At 32.6% G+C, this 22,035-nt stretch overlaps 2 protein-coding genes across 9 annotated transcripts in view; one reads left to right on the forward strand and one right to left on the reverse strand.

Moving 5' to 3' along the window:
• Positions 1–12,920, reverse strand: part of LOC127726340 (calcium uptake protein 3, mitochondrial-like) — a 91,584-nt gene extending 78,664 nt beyond the window's left edge. For 3 of the 6 annotated variants that reach the window (XM_052233697.1, XM_052233694.1, XM_052233698.1), the window contains exons 1-2: positions 12,675–12,919; positions 9,249–9,396 (exon numbers count right to left, since the gene is read on the reverse strand). In XM_052233697.1, coding sequence (XP_052089657.1) covers positions 9,249–9,396; positions 12,675–12,914 — 388 coding nt within the window. In that variant the 5' untranslated portion in view covers positions 12,915–12,919. Of the gene's footprint in view, positions 1–9,248; positions 9,397–12,674 lie in introns of all 6 variants that reach the window. The other 3 variants (XM_052233699.1, XM_052233696.1, XM_052233695.1) reach the window with 2 other exon arrangements.
• Positions 1–21,289, forward strand: part of LOC127726347 (uncharacterized) — a 70,223-nt gene extending 48,934 nt beyond the window's left edge. For 2 of the 3 annotated variants that reach the window (XM_052233711.1, XM_052233710.1), the window contains exons 3-5: positions 14,401–14,965; positions 18,585–18,736; positions 19,461–21,289. In XM_052233711.1, the coding sequence (XP_052089671.1) occupies positions 14,650–14,965; positions 18,585–18,736; positions 19,461–19,922 (930 nt within the window). In that variant the 5' untranslated portion in view covers positions 14,401–14,649 and the 3' untranslated portion in view covers positions 19,923–21,289. Of the gene's footprint in view, positions 1–12,942; positions 13,079–14,400; positions 14,966–18,584; positions 18,737–19,460 lie in introns of those variants that run through there. The other variant, XM_052233709.1, reaches the window with a different exon arrangement.
• Positions 21,290–22,035: the final 746 nt, after the last annotated feature.

Below are 22,035 nucleotides of genomic sequence, written 5' to 3' on the forward strand. Positions count from 1 at the left end.
ATACCAAATATAGTAGACCTAGCTACTGCTTATAGTATCTGATATATGGACTTGACCACGAAAACTTAACCTTTTTCACTGATCCATGAAATGAGGTCGAGGTCAAATGAAAATTGTCTGACGGGCATGAGGACCTTGCAAGGTAGGCACATACTAAATATAGTTATCCTATTACTCATAATAAGAAGAAATTAACATTACAAAAAATGTTGACTTTTTTTCAAGTAGTCACTGAACCATGAAAATGAGGTCAAGGACAATGGACATATGACAGACGGAAACTTCGTAACATAAGGCATCTATATACAAAGTATGAAGCATCCAGGTCTTCTAGCTTCTAAAATATAAAGCTTTTAAGAAAGCTAACGCCGCCGCCGCATCACTATCCCTATGTCAAGCTTTCTGCGACAAAAGTTGCAGACTCGACAATAAAACTATATAAAATGCTCCGCTGGGCGCAGCTTGATACGACCGCAGAGGTCGAACCCTGAACAGTTAGGGCAAGTATGGACACAACATTCAAGCTTGATACAGCACTGAATTTGGATTGTGATTAAATATTTGACACAGCATAGGTTTCTGACACAGAATGAATATGGTCTAAGAACTTAAAAAATTTTTAATTTACCTATTCAAACCATATCATTAGGTCTTTCCACTTTTCGTGGAAAGACCTTTTGTTTTTCTTCTGATTTATTCTGAGATGCTTTTTTGTTTTACAACATATTGAAATGATTTTTGGCCAATGATGTTGTACAGTAATGGAGATTTAAAAACTCACCCTGTGTAGCCGAACACTTATTCTTATAGGAGTTATCTCCCTTCGTCCCCTTTTTCTTGTTATCTTTATATCTCTGAAACCGTAAAAGATTTCAACAAACTGTTTTCACCAAATTGTTCGTCTACTCTTAAGATTGGTTTCATTAAGTTTAACTGCTGTGATCGGATGACATCTTATGGGAGTTATTTCCCTTTGAAAATTTAAGATAGGTGATATGTTAGATAAATTCATACATAATAAGTCGTAGAGGCCTAAAGTCTTTTGATACGAAGTCCTTGGTCCATTTGGAGGAAATTGAGGTCAAGGTCAAAGGTCAAGGTCATGTTCTAAATTTTGAATTTTGCTTGTTATCTTTATTCAAAAGAAACCGTAACAGTTAATGATATCATGTGTTTGCCAAATAACTGTTTACGATAGGGCGCAACTTCAACCCATTTTAGTTGAAATGTTTTGGTCAACCCTTATAGGAGTTTTCTCCCCTTATGTATCTGAAATCAGTATTAACTCACAACCATACAAGTGATTGACCTGTGTTCTTTCGATTTGAGATCACTGACCTATGACCTTGAAATTGAGGTCAAGGTCAAAGGTCAATTTGACGTTCTAGATTTTGACCTTTGCTAAAAATTCTTACTGTTTCATTATAAAACAATTAAGTCTTCTGCATTTGGTTGTAAACTCATCATTATTTATCAGGTCAACTGGAAATGACCGTATTTTAACCGGAAGTATTCTATTTCAGACTTATCCTGTGAAAATGTACCTATGATTCTTTTTTTTGTTATATCAGTTTGAAGTAACAATTTACATGAACCAGGAGTGACATTTTCCAACACCGTTTTTTTCATTCTTATTATCGAGGTGGAAAGACCTTCAATTGTTCTCTGAAGAATTGGTTTTTAATTATTATTTGCTTTTATATATAAATCAGAAATAACCAATTTAAAATGGAAAATTTTAAAGAAAAAGGGAAAAAAAATCCCCCCCCCCAAATTTTTTGAACCCCCTTATGATTCATCACCCCAAACTCAATCCCAGCCTTCCCTTTGTGGTATGGTACCTTGCAGTACAATTTCAGACAGATCCATACACTTGAACACAAGTTATTGTCTGGAAACTAGAAATATGCTTGTTTTTTTACCCCTTTTTGGCCCCAAATTCCTAAATGTTTAGGGCAATTACCCCCAAACTCAAACCTAGCTTTCCCTTTGTGATATAGAACCTTGTAGTACAATTTCATAAAGATCCATACACTTACACACAAGTTATTGTCCTGAAACTAGAAAAATGCTTGTTTTTTTCCCCCTTTTTGGCCCCTAATTCCTAAAATTTGGAGGCAATTACCCCCAAAATCAATCCCAGCCTTCCCTTTGTGGTATATTACCTTGCAGTACAATTTCAGAGAGATCCATACACATGAACACAAGTAATTGTCTGGAAACTAGAAAAATGCTTATTTTTGGCCCCTTTTTGGTCCCTTATTCCTAAACGTTTTGGGCAATTACCCCCAAACTCAATTCCAGCTTTCCCTTTGTGATATGGAACCTTGTAGTACAATTTCAAAAAGATCCATACACTTACACACAAGTTATTGTCATGAAACTAGAAAAGTGCTTGTTTTTTGCCCCTTTTTTGGCCCCTAATTCCTAAAATTTGGAGGCAATTACCCCCAAAATCAATCCCAGCATTCCCTTTGTGATATGGAACCTTGTGGTACAATGTCAGAGAGATCCATACACTAACACACAAGTTATGTCTGGAAGTTAAAAAAATGCTTATTTTTGGCCCCTTTTTGGCCCCTAATTCCTTAACTGTTGGTACCATAACCCCCAAAATCAATCCCAACCTTCCTTTTGTAGTATTGAACCTTATGGTAAAATTTCATAGAGATCCATTCACTTAAACTAAAGTTAGAGTGTGAAAACCAATGTGTCTTTGGACGACGATGACGACGACACCAACGTCATACCAATATACGATCACAAAATTTTTTTGTGGTCGTATAATAATCTCTATTGATTACTTTTTACATTTCCAATTATATTTGATAATGTATCATGGGTTTTTACTGATTACCTAACACTAATTGGTTGTCATGTGAAATACACCTGAAATATTTGCCACTGGATGTTTAGTTAACTAACATCAATCATATACCATATATCCTACAAATTGGGTGATGATGTTTTAAGTAAGCTACAAATCATTAGCATGTTGGAGATATATAATGATTGAAAGGACATAAATGTAGGGACTGCACATGAGTTCATTGCCAATTCTTGGTCCTGTGATGTTATTTAATACGTAAGATGTACCTCACTACCCTACAAGAACATTGTGTCTTTATGTTCTGACTCAGTTGTTTACATGTTTTTTATATAGTAATAGGTATTATCTACTAAAATCTGACATGAACTGTTGAAATCAAAGTTTCAAAACCACTCACATAACATTCTCATTCAAATCATTCCAAACCAATACGATTTACTTACTAATAGATTTAAATCTACCATATAATTAAAAAAAAAACTTAAAATTCCTATCTGATGAAAAATTAAATCTTTTCTTCTTTAAATAACAAGTCAAGTAAATTCATTCATAAAAAAGAACTAATAAATTCTGAATCAAGGACAAAGTGATAGAGAATAAATCTGTTAATTTGATCAACTTAAAAAGTCTCATCAAAGAAAAGAGGCCACAAGGATATAATTCCAAAACATCTAATTATCCTGTTGATAATGGTCTTGTGTATTCATGCTATTTTTGTAACTTTAATTCTCCATATATATAAAACTATAAGGAGCTGTTCATATTTATTTCAAAATTCGCATATAAGTTCTAAAATGTAATAAGTGTTATAAAAATTCTTATCAATCAATAAAAGTTGTCAATACTTAACTAATGTTCTAAACTGGTAAAACCATTCGGAATATATTATACTAACAAAGAGGTCAAAACCTAAGGACTTGCATCAGTTTTAAATGGATGCTTACTTATAAAGGTTGATACACAGAGATAGACCCTGTGTATCAACCTTTATAAGTAAGACCTACAACATTAATTAACTGATATTAGTGGTTGTCGTTTGGTGCTGTACATCATTTTTGTTTTTTGTTTGTTGTTTTGTACATAAATCAGACTGTTGATTTTTTGTTTTAAATGATGTCATATTAGGGCTTACATTGGTTGCTATTGATGAGGTATAAGTTTTGCTCATTGTTAAAGCTATTTACTGTGACCTACAGTACAGTTGGATTGTTGTCTCATAGACAATGATATAAAATCTCCAAATTTTATATAACATGAAACATTTACCGGTATGTACCATTACTGTAAATACCTGCAGTATGAAACACTGCAATCCAGCAACATAATACAACTAGAAAATCTCCCAAGGTACCTGACTAGGGAATGGTACATTTATATGTTACTGGCCCTTTTTAAGTTTTCATACTCATTCTCCCCCTCAAGTTAGTGGCAGAGCAAAAGGTGTTTGAAAGATTTAAATTCAAAACTTCAATCTGTAATAGAAAGGTCGATGTTGGGTATACTTCATGAGACAGCAACCAAACAAATAGCCAAAAACATACAGTATTTTCAACAATAGATATGTGTCTATACAATGTCTCAAAAATGCCATCTTCTTGAAAAAAGTAGTATTGATAAATTTAGATACTACAAAAGATCTGGCATCAACAAAAAAACCCAACATTTTTGTATGACATGAGGGAACCACTGAGAAGGTTCTTGATAGTGTTAACATCATCTGCAAAATAATAATCCATAATAAGAACACTGGTTTTTGACATGCGACAGGCACGTAAACATGTATTGACAAGAAGAAGATTTACCATAATTGCTTCACCAATAAATAGTGTTTATCATTTAAAAAAACAACCTCCTAAAAATACCACTATAAAAAATAAGATAAATCATAATATCTTAAGTTTTTTTTTCAAGATAAAATTCAAATTTAAATCATATTGGTTTCATCAATGAAATTTAAACATCTTTTTTTTTAGCAACAGCCGTATATCAAAATAAGGTTAAGCTTTCTTTAATTAATTGACAATAATATTTTATGGATTCCTGCCCAAAGGCATAGCTACAGTTATGATTACCATATATTCAACTTGCCTCCATGACAAATCAAACACCATAAAAACTACCAGTAGTTATTTATCAACATTAAAAACATTACACAAATCTTTCACAATATAATTTGTTTATTAAAGACCTATTTGTAAACAAACCCTTTCTAACTATATGACATAAATCTATTTTATTTCTAACCATATATCAATCACTCATAATTGTGCTTTTATATAATATACATTTTGTTCTGCACAAGACTTCAATTCTGGACATCAACTTTTGTAGATTTTGGACAACTCATTGATTAATGGGACCCATATTTCAGGTTTTTTTCATTGGCTGATTTTGAAGTACATTTAACCTGACGTATGATTCATGAATTTCAATAAGTTTCATAAAAATGCCACTATGCTCCAAGAGTTATATTAGCGATAATTTAAATAAAGTTAATAAAATGCTCCGCAGGGCGCAGCTTGATACGACCGCAGAGGTCGAACCCTGAACAGTTGGGGCAAGTATGGACACAACATTCAAGCTTGATACAGCTCTGAATTTGGATTGTGATTAAATATTTGACACAGCATAGGTTTCTGACACAGAATGAATGTGGTCTAAGAACTTAAAAATTTTAAATTGGACATTCACCTATTATGGTCCAATATCCAAAATCTAAATACATGGTTAGATTCAGCATATCAAAGAACCCCAAGAATTCAATTTTTGATGAAATCAAACAAAGTTTAATTTTGGACCCTTTTGATCTCAATGTGGACAAAAATGATAACAGGGCCCAAAAATCAAAAATCTAAATACATGGTTAGATTCAGCATATCAAAGAACCCCATATATTCAATTTTTGTTGAAATCAAACAAAGTTTAATTTTGGACCCCGATTTGGACCAACCTGAAAACTGGGCCCATAATCAAAAATCTAAATACATGTTTAGATTCAGCATATCAAAGAACCCTAAAAATTCAATTTTTGTTAAAATCAAACTAAGTTTAATTTTGGACCCTTTGGACCTTTATGTAGACCAATTTGAAAACGGAACCAAAAATTAAGAATCTAAATACACGGTTAGATTTGGCATATCAAAGAACCCCAATAATTCAATTTTTGATGAAATCAAACAAAGTTTAATTTTGGACCCTTTGGACTTCAATGTGGACCAATTTAAAAACGGGGCCCAAAATCCAAAAACTTAATACACGGTTAGATTCAGCATATTACAGAACCCCATATATTCAATTTTTGTTGAAATCAAACAAAGTTTAATTTTGGACCCCGATTTGGACCAACTTGAAAACTGGGCCCATAATCAAAAATCTAAATACATGGTTGGATTCAGCATATCAAAGAACCCCATATATTCAATTTTTGTTGAAATCAAACAAAAGTTTAATTTTGGACCCCGATTTGGACCAACTTGAAAACTGGGCCCATAATCAAAAATCTAAATACATGGTTAGATTCAGCATATCAAAGAACCCCATATATTCAATTTTTGATGAAATCAAACAAAGTTTAATTTTGGACCCTTTTGATCTCAATGTGGACAAAGTTGATAACGGGGCCCAACAATCAAAAATCTAAATACATGGTTAGATTCAGCATATCAAAGAACCCCATATATTCAATTTTTGTTGAAATCAAACAAAGTTTAATTTTGGACCCCGATTTGGACCAACTTGAAAACTGGGCCCATAATCAAAAATCTAAATACATGGTTAGATTCAGCATATCAAAGAACCCCATATATTCAATTTTTGTTGAAATCAAACAAAGTTTAATTTTGGACCCCGATTTGGACCAACTTGAAAACTGGGCCCATAATCAAAAATCTAAATACATGATTAGATTCAGCATATCAAAGAACCCCATATATTCAATTTTTGCTAAAATCAAACAAAGTTTAATTTTGGACCCTTTGGACCTTTATGTAGACCAATTTGAAAACGGAACCAAAAATTAAGAATCTAAATACACGGTTAGATTCGGCATATCAAAGAACCCCAATAATTCAATTTTTGATGAAATCCAACAAAGTTAAATTTTGGACCCTTTGGACCTCAATTTGGACCAATTTAAAAACGGGGCCCAAAATCCAAAAACTTAATACACGGTTAGATTCAGCATATTAAAGAACCCCAAGAATTCAAGAATAAAACCCCATTGAAATTGATCAAGAAATAAGCAATTTATACGAAGTATCTTCTTTTGCACAATACTGTGCAATTGATTATTTCTTGCTATTGCGCAATACTGTACAATTGACAATTTCTTGCTATTGCGCAATATTGTGCTGTTGGATATTTCTTGCTATTGCGCAATACTGTGCAATTGAAGATTTCTTGCTATTGCGCAATACTGTGCAATTGAAGATTTCTTGCTATTGTGCAATACTGTGCAATTGAAAATTTCTTGCTATTGCACAATACTTATTATATAATAATTTACACATCCTGTTTGGTGTGTATCTCCTTCCATATCATTATTATTTACTTTTAAATATAAATCAGAAATAACCAACTTAAAATGGAAAATTTTAAAAGAAAAAAAAAAGGAAAAAAAGAAAAAAAAAAGAAAAAAAAACCCCCCCCCCCAAAATTTTTTGAACCCCCTTATGATTCATCACCCCCAAACTCAATCTCAGCCTTCCCTTTGTGGTATGGTACCTTGCAGTACAATTTCAGAGAGATCCATACACTTGAACACAAGTTATTGTCTGGAAACTAGAAAAATGCTTATTTTTGGCCCCTTTTGGGCCCCCAATTCCTAAACATTTCGGGCAATTACCCCCAAACTCAATTCCAGCTTTCCCTTTGTGATATGGAACCTTGTAGTACAATTTCAGAAATATCCAAACACTTACACACAAGTTATTGTCATGAAACTAGAAAAATGCTTGTTTTTTGCCCTTTTTTTGGCCCCTAATTCCTAACATTTTGAGGCAATTACCCCCAAAATCAATCCCAGCATTCCTTTTGTGATATGGAACCTTGTGGTACAATGTCAGAGAGATCCATACACTTACACACAAGTAATTGTCTGGAAGTTACAAAAATGCTTATTGTTGGCCCCTTTTTGGCCCCTAATTCCTTAACTGTTGGTACCATAACCCCCAAAATCAATCCCAACCTTCCTTTCATGGTATTGAACCTTATGGTAAAATTTCATGGAGATCCATTCACTTAAACTAAAGTTAGAGTGCGAAAACCAATGTGTCTTCGGACGACGCCAGACGACGCCGGACGACGACGACGACGACGACGACGACGACGTCATACCAATATACGACCAAAAAATTTTCAATTTTTGCGGTCGTATAAAAATGAACTAAAAAATCTACAAAATGCTGAAGGAACAATGAGGCTTCCTTCATTTGACTGGGTCCAGTTTTTTAATCTTTTTTTGCCTGGTTCCTAGAGTTCGTACTATCTGTTGACTAAGCCCTCCAGTTCACATTTATCCAGTTGTTGTTCTACCTGTTGACTGGGACCTCCAGTTCACATTTATCCAGCTGTTGTTCTATCTGTTGACTAAGCCCTCCAGTTCACATACATCCAGCTGCTGTTCTATCTGTTGAATGGGCCCTCCAGTTCACATTTATCCAGCTGTTGTTCTATCTGTTGACTAAGCCCTCCAGTTCACATTCATCCAGCTGCTGTTCTATCTGTTGACTGGGCCCTCCAGTTCACATTTATCTAGCTGTTGTTCTTCTGTTGACTAAGCCCTCCAGTTCACATTCATCCAGCTGCTGTTCTATCTGTTGAATGGGCCCTCCAGTTCATATTCATTCAGCTGTTGTTCTATCTGTTGACTGGGCCCTCCAGTTCACATTTATCCAGCTGCTGATCTATCTTTTTACAGCATCTTGGACATCACAGTTGTCCTGTTGTTCAATCTTTTGACTGGGCCCTTAAGTTGCATCCCAGACTTTACAGGTACATGTATCCTTTTGTTGAATCTTTTGACTGGGCCCTGGACTTTATAGCAGTATCTTAAAATCATTCATTTCAACTGCATGCTTCAAACATGGGAAAAATTACATGAAGTGTTGATCGTACATGGGAATAAATATGATATATGCCAGTGGCAAATACATGCATTTCATACATATACGCTTAAGGACTTTCGGATGGCATGGTGACAATTTCTGGCCTATTTCCGGAGTGGAAGTTATTTTTTTACATGTCGTTTGTCAGTATTGTAGGCAAGTTTAGCTGTAGAGAAGTCAAATGAATGTCAAAAAACTTTTTTTAGAAAAAGCATGGTTTCAAAAAAGAGTCCCTTATAAAAAAATTCTTTTGTACAATTACGTTAAATTTGATACAAATAAGTGCACGATCTTATTTTCTGTATTTTACTTACGTCTAGGAACCTCCTCTGTGACAGATTCTAAGAAATCCTGAGGGGTCATATAAATCTGTCCATTGTACTGGACAGAGGCAAACTGTAGGAACCTCATCTCTCTGTAGGTCAAAGATCGTGGTGTTGGCTTCTGACCTGCTTCTTCATCCTTAAAACATGAATTCAAAACTTTTTAAACATGAAGTAAAAGGAAACAATGAATCAGAATCTTAAAGTGGTTGAACCTGTCAATGATAATACCTCAACACTTCTATAGCAACTTGGTCTTAAAAGTTCGAACCCACGATCTCTCTCATTTGAGACGAACACGTTACCACGAGACCACCGAGGCTGTGCTTAAGGAAAAGCTTTTAGTGATTGCACTGAAAATTACCAATTTCTTATCATTTTTTATTCTATAAAAACAAACTTTGGGGTCTGAGCCTATTTTAATTAGGGTCGGGCAACAGGAAACATACGTTTTTTTTTTGGCCTTATTTACAACTTTTTTGGCAGATACTTTTTCTGTTTATGTATGTATATTTGTTTCTGTTTCTACTAACTTGGATTATATACCATATATTCATATATGAAGTAAATATACAAGTTTTGAAATTCTTTGTGATAATCTGCAATGTGTATTCATGTTGTTTTCTACTCACCAAACATTTTAAAGTGGCATAAAAATATATCTTGCAAAAATTAGTCGGATCACAGAATGCTGAATGATTAATGCAATGCATCAAAATTTCATCTTAATAAAAGCAATGTAATGACCCAAAACACAAAATGTGTCAGTAGTCTTAACCTGTCCCAATGAATAATTATTTAAATGAGAAATTTAATTTAACTGATATGCATTTTGTCATTAAGTACATGTTTATACATTATATCATATAATACAATTTAGATATGAATTGAAATTGGTGAATCTGAAAACTAATTTTTATGTTGACACAAAAATTGTAATAGTTAAGTATACTTATAAAAAAGTACTGAAATCTGACAACATAATTTTGTAGTTGTTCAAAACAAATACAAGGTACAAAGGACAAGAGTAAACTAGATTCCTCATTATGTCAATGAAATTCATGGGAAAATAAGACATTGGTTTTTTTTACAATGACTTGTCAAACAGTCAATAATCTTATCTTTTGACAAATATTCAACTGTGAAAAACCTTGTCTCTTTGTAATCTAACGGACAAAAGCATTTATCTGTGTGTATATCAATTGATGAGCGAATTGATAAATCTAAAGTTGTCTTAGTACAACATGGCATAATCAACAAATTTCATGAGAATTTTGAATATGATACAAGTTTATTATTATTCTTATTCAAGAACCAGACATATTTCTCTCAATAAAGCTTTATACTGTACATAGGAAACATTGACAGCCAAAGAAAAGTAAAGACTGCGGGTATGTGTGGTATGTCACCATATATTACTATGATTATGATGATCAAAATGTTGTTACATTACACCAATGACAACTCCTCAAGTCTCCAAATCTGATATACAACAATACATGCACTTTCTCAGAATATAAGTTGATCAGAGATGCATTGTTCAGATTTTGTTTTAAATAATGATTTAGAAACGGGTAAACATTTTATTGTGGTTACAATGTGAACATGTTCATGATGTTATGTACAAAAATGTATATATATATATATAGATGTATGCATAGGAATAAATGGCAATAAAACATCTTCTATATAATGCAGATTGACTTCTGTCAGTGAACCAATCAAAGTCTTCTTTTTATCTCAAAAACAGATACATGTTTACAAGAACTATTGCTAACTCTCAATGTGGTGTTACATGTACAGATACATGTTTACAAGAACTATTGCTAACTCTCAATGTGGTGTTACATGTAAATAATCACCTGGTTATATATTCATATACACTGTAAAAGGGAATGGGTAGATGACAAACTTCTGTTCTGAACTTGATTAAAAATGTGTGTTCCCTTCATATTCAATGTCATTTTGTGTGCATATTCTACATTTTTATAGTCCAAAATTAGATATTACATGTCATGAATATGTATTCCCTTCACAGAACAGTGATGAGAACTGTTTAATAATTATGTTATTTTTATGAATTTTTTTAATGATTACAAGAGGCTCTAGATGAAGAGTTGGTGTTGCTCACCTGGATCTATGTGCATCTTCAACATTAGCCAACATGAATGACTAAAATAGAGTTTTTGATGTATTGCTGTTCATTTTTTCATTGTACAGTTGCTCTCTATTAATTATAGTTCTTGAAAAAAACATAAAATTAGGTAAAAATCATCTTTCAAGGGCAATTATAACTCCTAGAAGAAGTGGACTAATAATTTCTGCTTCTTTTCAGCTTCTATAGTTTTTGCACTCCCAAACATGCTATAAGAACTCAACTCACAATTTCATATATATATATGTTGATCATATATGTTTTTTTAAAATTCCTATCTATCTTTTTATGTTTTCAAGATAGGCAAAAATGCAAACAAAATAATGAAAAACGTTATTTAAGGGCACTATTAAATGACTCCTATAAAGAGTCAACTAATGATTTCAGGCTTGTTGACGGACTTGTAGATTTCCTCTTGCTGATCATTTTTTCTATCTTAAAATGCAAATTACTCTTTTTCTACAAATCATATTAAAGTTTTTAAGATAATACATGTATGCAAAACTTGGAAAAAATTGGTCAATTAAGGACATCAACTCCAATAATGGTCGTCTGGCAGTTTTGATGTAATAGGACAGTAGGTAAAACTCACCATTTCTGCCCAGAGAAATTTTCTCTGTGTCTAATTGGGTTTGATGCTTTTTATTTACATTCTATACATTTTTATCAAATTCTACATGAATTAAAAAGGTCAAAACCATCGTGAATACTGCATAATAATGCATGCTTCATATCATATCAATGACATCAATTAACATTCAGATACATTAAAGAAATACAGCTTTTAAAATTGTCCATCTCTTGGGAGTTTAGCTTGATCAGCTACATTTTTTTGCATTTCTGACTATAAAATATGTACCATCAAAACAATAAGAGTTACTTCCCTTTGCATGTATTCTGCTTTACCAAAAGGTTTATAAAATAGTTCAAGAAACTCATATTTCCTGATAATTCACTCGATCGTTCACCTGATTACTGTATCTTTAAATTAATAATTCCAAACTAAGGTTATTTCCTGGAATTGTGAAATATGTAAGTTGACAAGTTCAGACAAACTTCTTTTAGTTGAACTTTTATCCAATGAGAAATATATGAGGGCACAAGATCTTTTTATAGCTTCCTTCAGAATATTCTAATATATTAAGGACGTAAATCCTTCATTAATGATAAACGTTTACGTCTATTGAATATGTTTCCACTTTAGAAGTAACATTGGTTGTTTCTACTCTTAAATATAGTGGAAGTCACACAAATTTTCTTACCTCTTTCGCCAGTAAAATGGGTATGACACCTCTTGTTTTGTACTTTTTATGCCACTGGTAAAAAGAAACAAATGCTGCAGTTGTAAAACCTGTTGCCACAAACGATAATGGGGTACTACGTTTTCCCCTAAACCTTGAAAAGTTTCTCAAAAGTGTTTTGTGCGCTTTACAACTCTGCATTAGTTGTGAGGGCGATCTAAGAGCCGCCATATTGCAATTTAGAAAACCTCTTGGGCGCATGCGCCATACCTGTTCACTGTCAGACCTACCAGCTGATCGTATAGTGTAGACAAGACAAAAACGGTTTAATAGTTTTTTTCAAAAGTGAACTGTAAAACTTGGAATTTTAAATGTGATTTTTAAATATTTCATTTGGACGGAGTTAATCATTTATTGAGGACAAGGTATTTGTTTTATATAATTAGTTACAATAGTTTAATTTCCCATTTAACGTTTTCTTTTCAGTCTTATAAATATTTCATTCATTCCTGGCCGGTTAGGTCTCAATACTAATTTTGCGCTAAGTCGATATGTTATTGTTAGAGACCTTGCTGCTCTTTATTGCAAAATTGATATTATGCATGTTTTATAAAATGAAACTTGTAATGAAGGTAGGCGTTTTCTAGCAATATAAAAATTTCTAGGTTTTATCAAGGTACTTTATATCTAGGACCTGAAGTTAAAAGTTGTGCAGTGTATGTAAAATTTTTACCTACAGTTATCACCTGACTGATTTGAACAAATATTTTAACGTGGAAATTCGTTCAAGATAAATGATTTCATTTCTGCAACACTTCAGAATTTACACGATCACATTTTCCTGAACTAGTGTATGGTTATAACCTGTTGAAATATATCGTGGTTGTATTGTTAAGTCGTGTTATATTCCATATTTGAGCTATTGTATTATCTATGTTATAAATGTTTAATTTTCTAATCATTGTACTGATTTTGCCCATAATGTGTCCTCTATTTGAAACGAATTATATCTTATCTAATATCTTCTTCTCCGTGTTTTTTTTTATTATTATTATTAAAAAAGTTTGTAATTGTAACATTGTCAAAATGCATCACAGGGAATCTGTGTTAGGAATTTATTGAAATTTCCCGTATTCGATCTGTATTCCGACAAGGTATATTTATGATCTATATGAATTTGACCTTAAAATGATCATTGTGTTCCTCGAGGAATATGTGTATGACTACTAATGAAACAATTTATGGCTATGTTATGTGTTTTTAATAAATCTTTCCATTTTATCGTTGTACGTGTATGCTTTCAGGAAAATGTTTTATTGTTTATATGGATTGATCATAGCTTCGACAACTTTTAAAACAATTATAATAATTATTATCATTAATCTACTGGAATGCTTGTGTTGAATCGCGTTTCCAGTTTTCCTTTATAGTTGGTATTTTATGATATTCTATATGATACCATATAGTGTTTCTGCCTAAATTCAAATGTTTGACTTCAAATTTTTTTTAAATCTAGTAAAGCTATGAAGTGCTACTTGACCCGTGAACCTTCTGTTTTTAAGCAAAAATTTACAACAATATATATCGTTAGGTTGTTCGTCGGAAACCGTTAGATTATGTATTATTGGACGGAAGTGGGATGCGCCAATCAATAGATAATGTTATGTGAGCTGAAAGCCTACTCGTCCCTCTCTGATTCATAATTTAATATATATAAATATCAAATTTATGTTTTTTTATTTTGCAGAGAAACTGACCAATCAGTGGATTTAGTCGCATTTGAAATGATAATGTTGTGACAAGTTACTACTATGTTCACGTGTGGGATGTGATGCTTACCTAAATTCTTGATGGAATATATTTATCAGATTCCGATCCTAGAAAGTGAAAATAAAAATAAAAATTGGATAATTGTGTATTACCATAGGATTATAAATGTTTGCATCCGACACATATGTCCATATGCACAGTCATTACGTGTTGGGTTCCTTAAGCAATGAACTCGCATGTCTTTCTAAAACTCGGAGTAGCATATAAGGCAAACTTGAAACATATCTTACCAATAATCATATTTAGTGTTGTATTTTCTGGAATATTCACCATGTCAAATAGTGCTCCTATAAACAGTGGACCTTTTAATTTACCAAACGATTTTTCTTTTCATTCAAGTAGAAATATGTCTGACGTTTTAGTTCCAGGAGATAAAGACACAAAAGAACAAACATACTTATTTTTACATGCAAATAACAATATGTGGTTAGAAATTTTAGAAAATGGAATAGTGAAAGCTAACACTTGTCCAACTATATACGGTAAGTTTATTATTTCTTTATACTTTCTTCGCTTTGTTTAGGAATTGAGTTTTACCTAATGTTCTCTTTTTATCTCATAGAGTCTGAAAAAGATTTGATGCAATATGATCTTTTTCATATAAAAAAAGCTTTACGTTTCACTCATATGTAGTGAAGGGCAGAACTCGAAGTCGTTTGGAGCCAATTCAATTAAGGATCCATCATTAATTAATTAATGTTTCGGTTAAGTTAATTTTAAATTCTAATTTGTACGTTAGCAGGCGACAACTCCAGAATAACTTCCCTTAATATCCGATTATAATCCAATTAAAATTTTTGAGATGATTCGACGAAACTTGTTCTATAAATCTGAACACGAGACGAATGTTTTTATAATAATTTAAGAAAAATAAAAATACGTCTTGTGAAAAGATTATCGTAATTTGTTAATTAGTTTACAAATTAACGCTGTCTGCTGTTAATCGCTATCAGGTAACTGGTAATGTCATTAAGCTTTAATCATCTCTTGTTTATTTAACCATACATTCCTGGGGGGTTCTCGTTAAATACATCGTTATTTTACACTGCAATACAAAGTATGCACAGTATGTGTTGAAACTAATTCAATTAAGTCTGATGTCTTCTTGTCATTGAAGTCGAACACACCTTTTCGCGGTAAAAAATAAAATATTCTATACAAGTAGTTGTGAAATCAATCTATGTCAATTTTTACTTTACTGCATGCCAATAAATTTCATTTTTTTAAGTCAAGAATTTTGACAAATCACCTATGCTAGAAATTTCAGAAACAATTCATAACTCAACTTAGATTGTAAACTGTGTGTAAATTTTAATATCAATTGTTTTGAGGGATTCTATAACGTAACCATAGGTCATCTAGTTGGTCGTGGTTTGGTCAACCATCGGGTGACCACTTTTAAATTCACTTTTCAGAATTCGTGTTTTATAAAAGTCAGTAAATGATAAGTTCACAGGTAACTCATAATGTAAAACGTGCACGGGGTTAAAGAGTTTACTTCCATAGACATAATATAAGGCAGAGAGCACATGTTATATCAATTATCTAATGATCGTAGTAAATACTTGACCCTTGTCGAAAACCTCGGATAGTGTACTCGTCTATAATGAAGCATTGTCAATAATGTCAATATATGATAAACATATGTAATATAATATCTCACCATATCTTGTTTATGATAAAAATTTATTGCAGGTGGCTTGTAATTAAACTATTCCAGGATCTTATAGTACTGTTACACGAATACACAAACTCAATTGTCTTTTAATTCTTTCATGCCGGCAGAACATGTCTTGTAGCTTTATAATAAAAGAATGAATGTACTATTAACGCATTGCTATACAAACATGTTAAAGATACAAACTTTGCAAGTTTAAATTTGCCTAGTTTACATTGTTTCAAATAATTGAATTTGGAAAGAAATTTGCGTTTTATCTTGTTTTTCTTCATTTGATACTAACCAGACGAAATTTGAACCTCTCATTGACAACATTTAAATTAACAAAAGAATTCAATTGAATTTATTAATAGACCAGTTAAAATGTTTAAACCAATACTTCCAAGGACTGATCTGTTTTAAATTATCTGTTATCTGCCATTTCCAGAAACAAACAAAATCATTGAGGTGCTTATTCACGAAAGATTATCCCATCAGATTAGCTTTCACGCATTAAGTGAGAAACTTTATTTAAGAATTTGTGTAAGTAGATCCGAATTTCACGGTCTTGATAGGATTATCTTCATTCAATATCTATCGCTTTATAATGTTGACCAAAATAAAAGTCTTCTCTTTGGTAAATATGTCATACTCAATACTTTTTGAGAGTGAACATAATATAAACAAATTTAATTTGTTTAGATAATTCATAAATAAGTCCATGCAAAATCCCATCTGAAAGTTATTGTTCAACGCAAAATCATCGATATATGCTCAAAAGTAAAAAACAAAAAAATCTAAATCCATTGGATGTACATGTATACTGATTGATATTTTCGTCTAGGATACATTATTTGTTATTAGTTGATATTGGCTTTGAACTAGCTTTCAGCAAATGCTACTACTCTCAGATAGATACTTTGTGTCTAGTCTTTTTTATAGTTGAGTTTTTTTGTGTGTGTGCTTTGTGTCGATGTGACGAGTCAAGCCCTATTCAACTGATTTTTATAGTTTTTATAGCTTATTCTTATGTTGTGTTGTTACATCACTGTCCCAGGTTAAACTAAAGGGAGGATTGAGCTCGGAAACATATGTAGCCCTGCCGCAATATGTATTTGCTTTTTACAAAGCAGGAGCCTGTAATTCATTGGTTGTCGTTTGTTGCTGGAGCCTGTAATTCAGTGGTTATCGTTTGTTGCTGGAGCATGTAATTCAGTGGTTGTCGTTTGTTGCTGGAGCCTGTAATTCAGTGGTTGTCGTTTGTTGCTGGAGCCTGTAATTCAGTGGTTGTCGTTTGTTGCTGGAGCCTGTAATTCAGTGGTTGTCGTTTGTTGCTGGAGCCTGTAATTCATTGGTTGTCGTTTGTTGCTGGAGCCTGTAATTCATTGGTTGTCGTTTGTTGCTGGAGCCTGTAATTCAGTGGTTTTCGTTTGTTGCTGGAGCCTGTAATTCAGTGGTTATCGTTTGTTGCTGGAGCCTGTAATTCAGTGGTTATCGTTTGTTGCTGTATATCATATATGTTTACTGTTTTTACATAAATCAGGTTGTATGGTGACCTGTAGCTTCTAACTTCTACGTCATTTGAACTCTGGTGGAAAGTTGTCTCAATAGCAATGATATCACATCTTATTTTTATACCAATCAATGAAGAATACCATGTTTGACAAGAGTAGTTGATATCTTTCCCTTCGACCAAGCTTTTAGTTTTCATCGCAGACCGGATTTATTCTGTTTAAATCCTGTCTTAATCCTATTTAATCAAGTATACTTTCTAGCTATATTGCTAAATAAAGTCAAAACCATAGGATTGGATTAGAGTCATTGTATGAACAAAACATTTAACACTAAAGTATTTAATCTTTATCTAGACGATAAAATATTCCCATTAAGTTTTCTTTATTCCTCAATTTCTTACACGAATTAATGAATTCGGGATAAAAGGATTGACCCCATGTTTCTATTTAGGTGTGTAATGATTTCATTATCAGATCAAAGAGTTACATGTTCAAATTAATTAGTTATCACTAATACAGTCAATTATTAATGGAAATCCTTAGATTTTAACATGTAGGCGTAAAACTTTACTCAGATAGTGGATATTTTGAGCTACATTATTTTCTTATTTTGATAAGTAGAAAATACTGTGACAACACATTTTTTTTGTCCATCTTCAAATGATATACGATTCCACATGGACATTTTAACATAATTAACATCTACAGAAAAGCTACCCCAGACCACTATGTGGTATACCATTGATCCATTGCCCATTGATAGACAATATTATTCTATATACAATGTTGCTTAAACGAATACAAAAATATAACAGAAGCAAAAATGTATATGATATATTCGCCAACTAAGACGTATCAGCACACACAGTCTACATGCATCTTATTCATATTATAACTTTAGTGTGAAAACGTTTTTTTTTTTAAATTCAGGTGCTTTAGAAAGTGGAAGTCATTCCGTGAAATTAACATCTAATGGTAACATGAAAGATGTAAAGGAAGTGGCGGACAATGCCGCCGTGTATCTAAGAGGTGTCGAAGCTGGAAAATACTTGTGTGTGAGGAGAACTGGAGAGGTTTATGCGGTAAGATTATTATTATACTTTTATTATTATTATTAGTATTACTATTATTATTATTATTAATTTGTTAAGTAATGGCATACATATAAAGGGGGAACGATTTCTTATGATATACCACTGACGGTTAGGAGGAAAAGCAGACTGATGAAGCTTGTTTGTACGTTTTCTATAAGACGACGAAGTTGGTCTGTACGTATTCTATAAGACGACGAAGTTGGTCTGTACGTATTCTCTAAGACGACGAAGTTGGTATGTACGTATTCTATAAGACAACGAAGTTGGTCTGTACGTTTTCTATAAGACGACGAAGTTGGTCTGTACGCATTCTATATGACGATGAAGTTGGTCTGTACGTATTCTATAAGACGATGAAGTTGGTCTGAACGTATTCTATAAGACGACGAAGTCGGTCTGTACGTATTCTAAGACGATGAAGTTGGTCTGAACGTATTCTATTAGAGTGTTTTTGTGATTGATAATTGCACTCAATAAAAATTGTGAATAATTAAGAAACATTATGGCATTGTAGATTCTATTGAACATGTAGAATGTATATTTATATTAGTATTACGAAAATTTACACGGACACTTATTTTCTGCATTATTAAGGCCAGAATATACCAGAAAAAAACCTAAATATTTATTGATGTAATATACAGACTTCACGTTGAAAACGGGTGGGGATACGACCAGCATTAATTTTAAGTGATTCCTATTTATTTTTCAGTCTAAGGAATATGACGAAACAGATTGCGCTTTTGTACAGAAACCGCAGTTTGAAACAAACGGCGGGAAATATCATTATTTCAAACATCTATATTATTCTAGTACATATAAAAGAGTAAGAAAAGGGAGAATGAGAAACCATAAAACAGTGCGTTTTCAATTAGGATTTATGGAGAATGGAACAGTGTTCGTTGTTCAAAGACACACACAAAGGAGAGACAAACACAAACCAATGTTGAGTATAAACAGAGCGATTAAAGAAATGCCAACAAACACTTCTTGTGCAACTCAAATTAATCCTCCAAAAAAACCAAAGTTACGGTTTAAATTCTGTCGGAAAGTGTGGAGAAACTATTTCAGGTCTTCTATAAAGGATATAAGGCGATTTAGAAAATACAATTGTTGGGACAAATTACGAAAAATGAGAAAACCAAATCCAGAGATTACAAGTGATACTGGGTGAAGCTATATACAATTTTTATAGGTTTTTCAAATTCTTGTCTCAAAACACAGAACGGTGCAAAACTACGTCCTCAGCGGCCAAATAATATGCCGCCATTGCAGAAAGAGGAAGCCGTGGTTGCGCATGAGTTGATATTCCAGAGGAACCATTTACAGTATTTGTTATTTATTTGACACGAGTACATTGACAGCGTCTCTATTCTATTATCTGTGATCAAACTAGCCTTAGTATGTTACTCCAACAGTCTCAATATCATCTTCATGATATCTCATTGTTTTTGTAAATTGTTTACTCATTTATCATCCGGGACATTATGGACAATTCCTTTTTTGGATATTGTAATATTTAAAGAAACCAGTGCAATAAAATGACTGAAATACAGGAATACCAAGATGAAGGGTTAAATACCTGAACAGAAGTATTAATACTTCTATAGACAATTGGTTAGGTCATTCTTGTGGATGATTTTTTTGAATGAAAGTCTGAATTCAGTATAATGAAATTGTGCATTCGTTTCATGCATAAACATGTGCACGATGTGAATTACTAAGAAACATTGATACACTTAACAAATGATTGTAAATATATTTATAAACAGCATTTGATCATATACATGACTTCCCTGTAAGGGTTTATAAAGATCTGAACTGTCCACTGATTAACAGGGGAAAATAATTAACCAATATTTGACACAGCATCTATTTCTGATGTCTATCAACTGTGTTCTCTATCTAACTGGGACCAAATGCAATACATCATTATCTTTGTTTAACTTGTATTTGCTTGTGTCATTTCTTGTTAAAAAAAAAGTTTACCTCTTTTGACACATGTATTGTTTTTAACGCTTTTGAAAACTTTTCCGACAAAATTCAATGTCAAAATGAGTCGGAACAAAATAATATTTACTAATTTGAATAGATGTCATTAGCATGGGACGAACAGACACTATCCACATGTCTCCGTTTATAATCAACTTCGAGATGCTATATAAACTTTTGTACATTCCATATCAGTTTCTGACTTCTCGTTGATATTGATAAGCATATTTCTCCTAACTGTTGCTTTGTATGACGTTGTCTTAAAGTTGCTTAGAAAGCATTATATTCAATTTTTGGTGCTATATGTCCGTGTATAGAGTTAGAAACTTCAATTTATTTATTTATATAATTAAAAAGCCAGTGTCAGGTACATGTATCTGAGTACAGGCAGTTCTATAATACTCTCGTACACTTTGCTTGTTACGTTGAACAAATTAACAAAACAAATATTTTTCGTTGACTATTCAGGGACATAATTTTTGTATAATTTTGCCATTCACTTTATAATATTTCTTATGTTGTCTTTCATTAAACACGAAAGTCATGTGACATGTGCTACTGTCAATTCATGTGAATTTATTTTGTGATAATTTATCATAAAACTATTTAAAAATACACAAAACAAAAAGTATTCAATATTATATTGTTCGTCAATAGCATCAAACCAATGTATAACCCTTGATAGAACAGACCGATTGAAATTATAGCCCATCCTAGACTAATCAGGAAGATTGAAATTGTGGACCAATCCTTAATTGTAAAAAAAATGGACCTTAGGAGCCATGTAAAACCATGTCTTCAACCTTTTTACATAAGTTGTGGCTCGGCGTAGCTCTTGTTAGTTTTGCAAGAATGGGTATTATCGGATGAATAGATGTGCATGAGACAAAAACCCGAAAGGAAAAGAAATACAGCTTTTCTTCATATTGACAATTGTTGGAAGACCTTTAACGGTCCCCTAAAGAATTTGCATAGCGACTACATTTGAACGTATATTTATTCCGAATTACAATCACATTGGTGGTTAAGAGGTAGTGATTGGTTTTTATTTGGTAATTGCTGCTTCTCCACTAAGCACAGCAATATAGGAGAATGAACATATATATAATGATTGACACGGAGTCGGAGTAGGATGACATATCTTCCTGCTTTTACTGTTGTAAACTAGCATGTTTACCGACTCAGAGTCGGAGTATAGTGACATGTCTTCCTGCTTTTACTGTTGTAAACTAGCATGTTTACTGACTTAGAGTCGGAGTAATGTGACATGTCTTCCTGCTTTTACTGTTGTAAAC

This window comes from Mytilus californianus, unplaced genomic scaffold (genome assembly GCF_021869535.1).
Source record: "Mytilus californianus isolate M0D057914Y unplaced genomic scaffold, xbMytCali1.0.p SCAF_17, whole genome shotgun sequence".
Taxonomy (NCBI): Eukaryota; Metazoa; Mollusca; class Bivalvia; order Mytilida; family Mytilidae; genus Mytilus; species Mytilus californianus.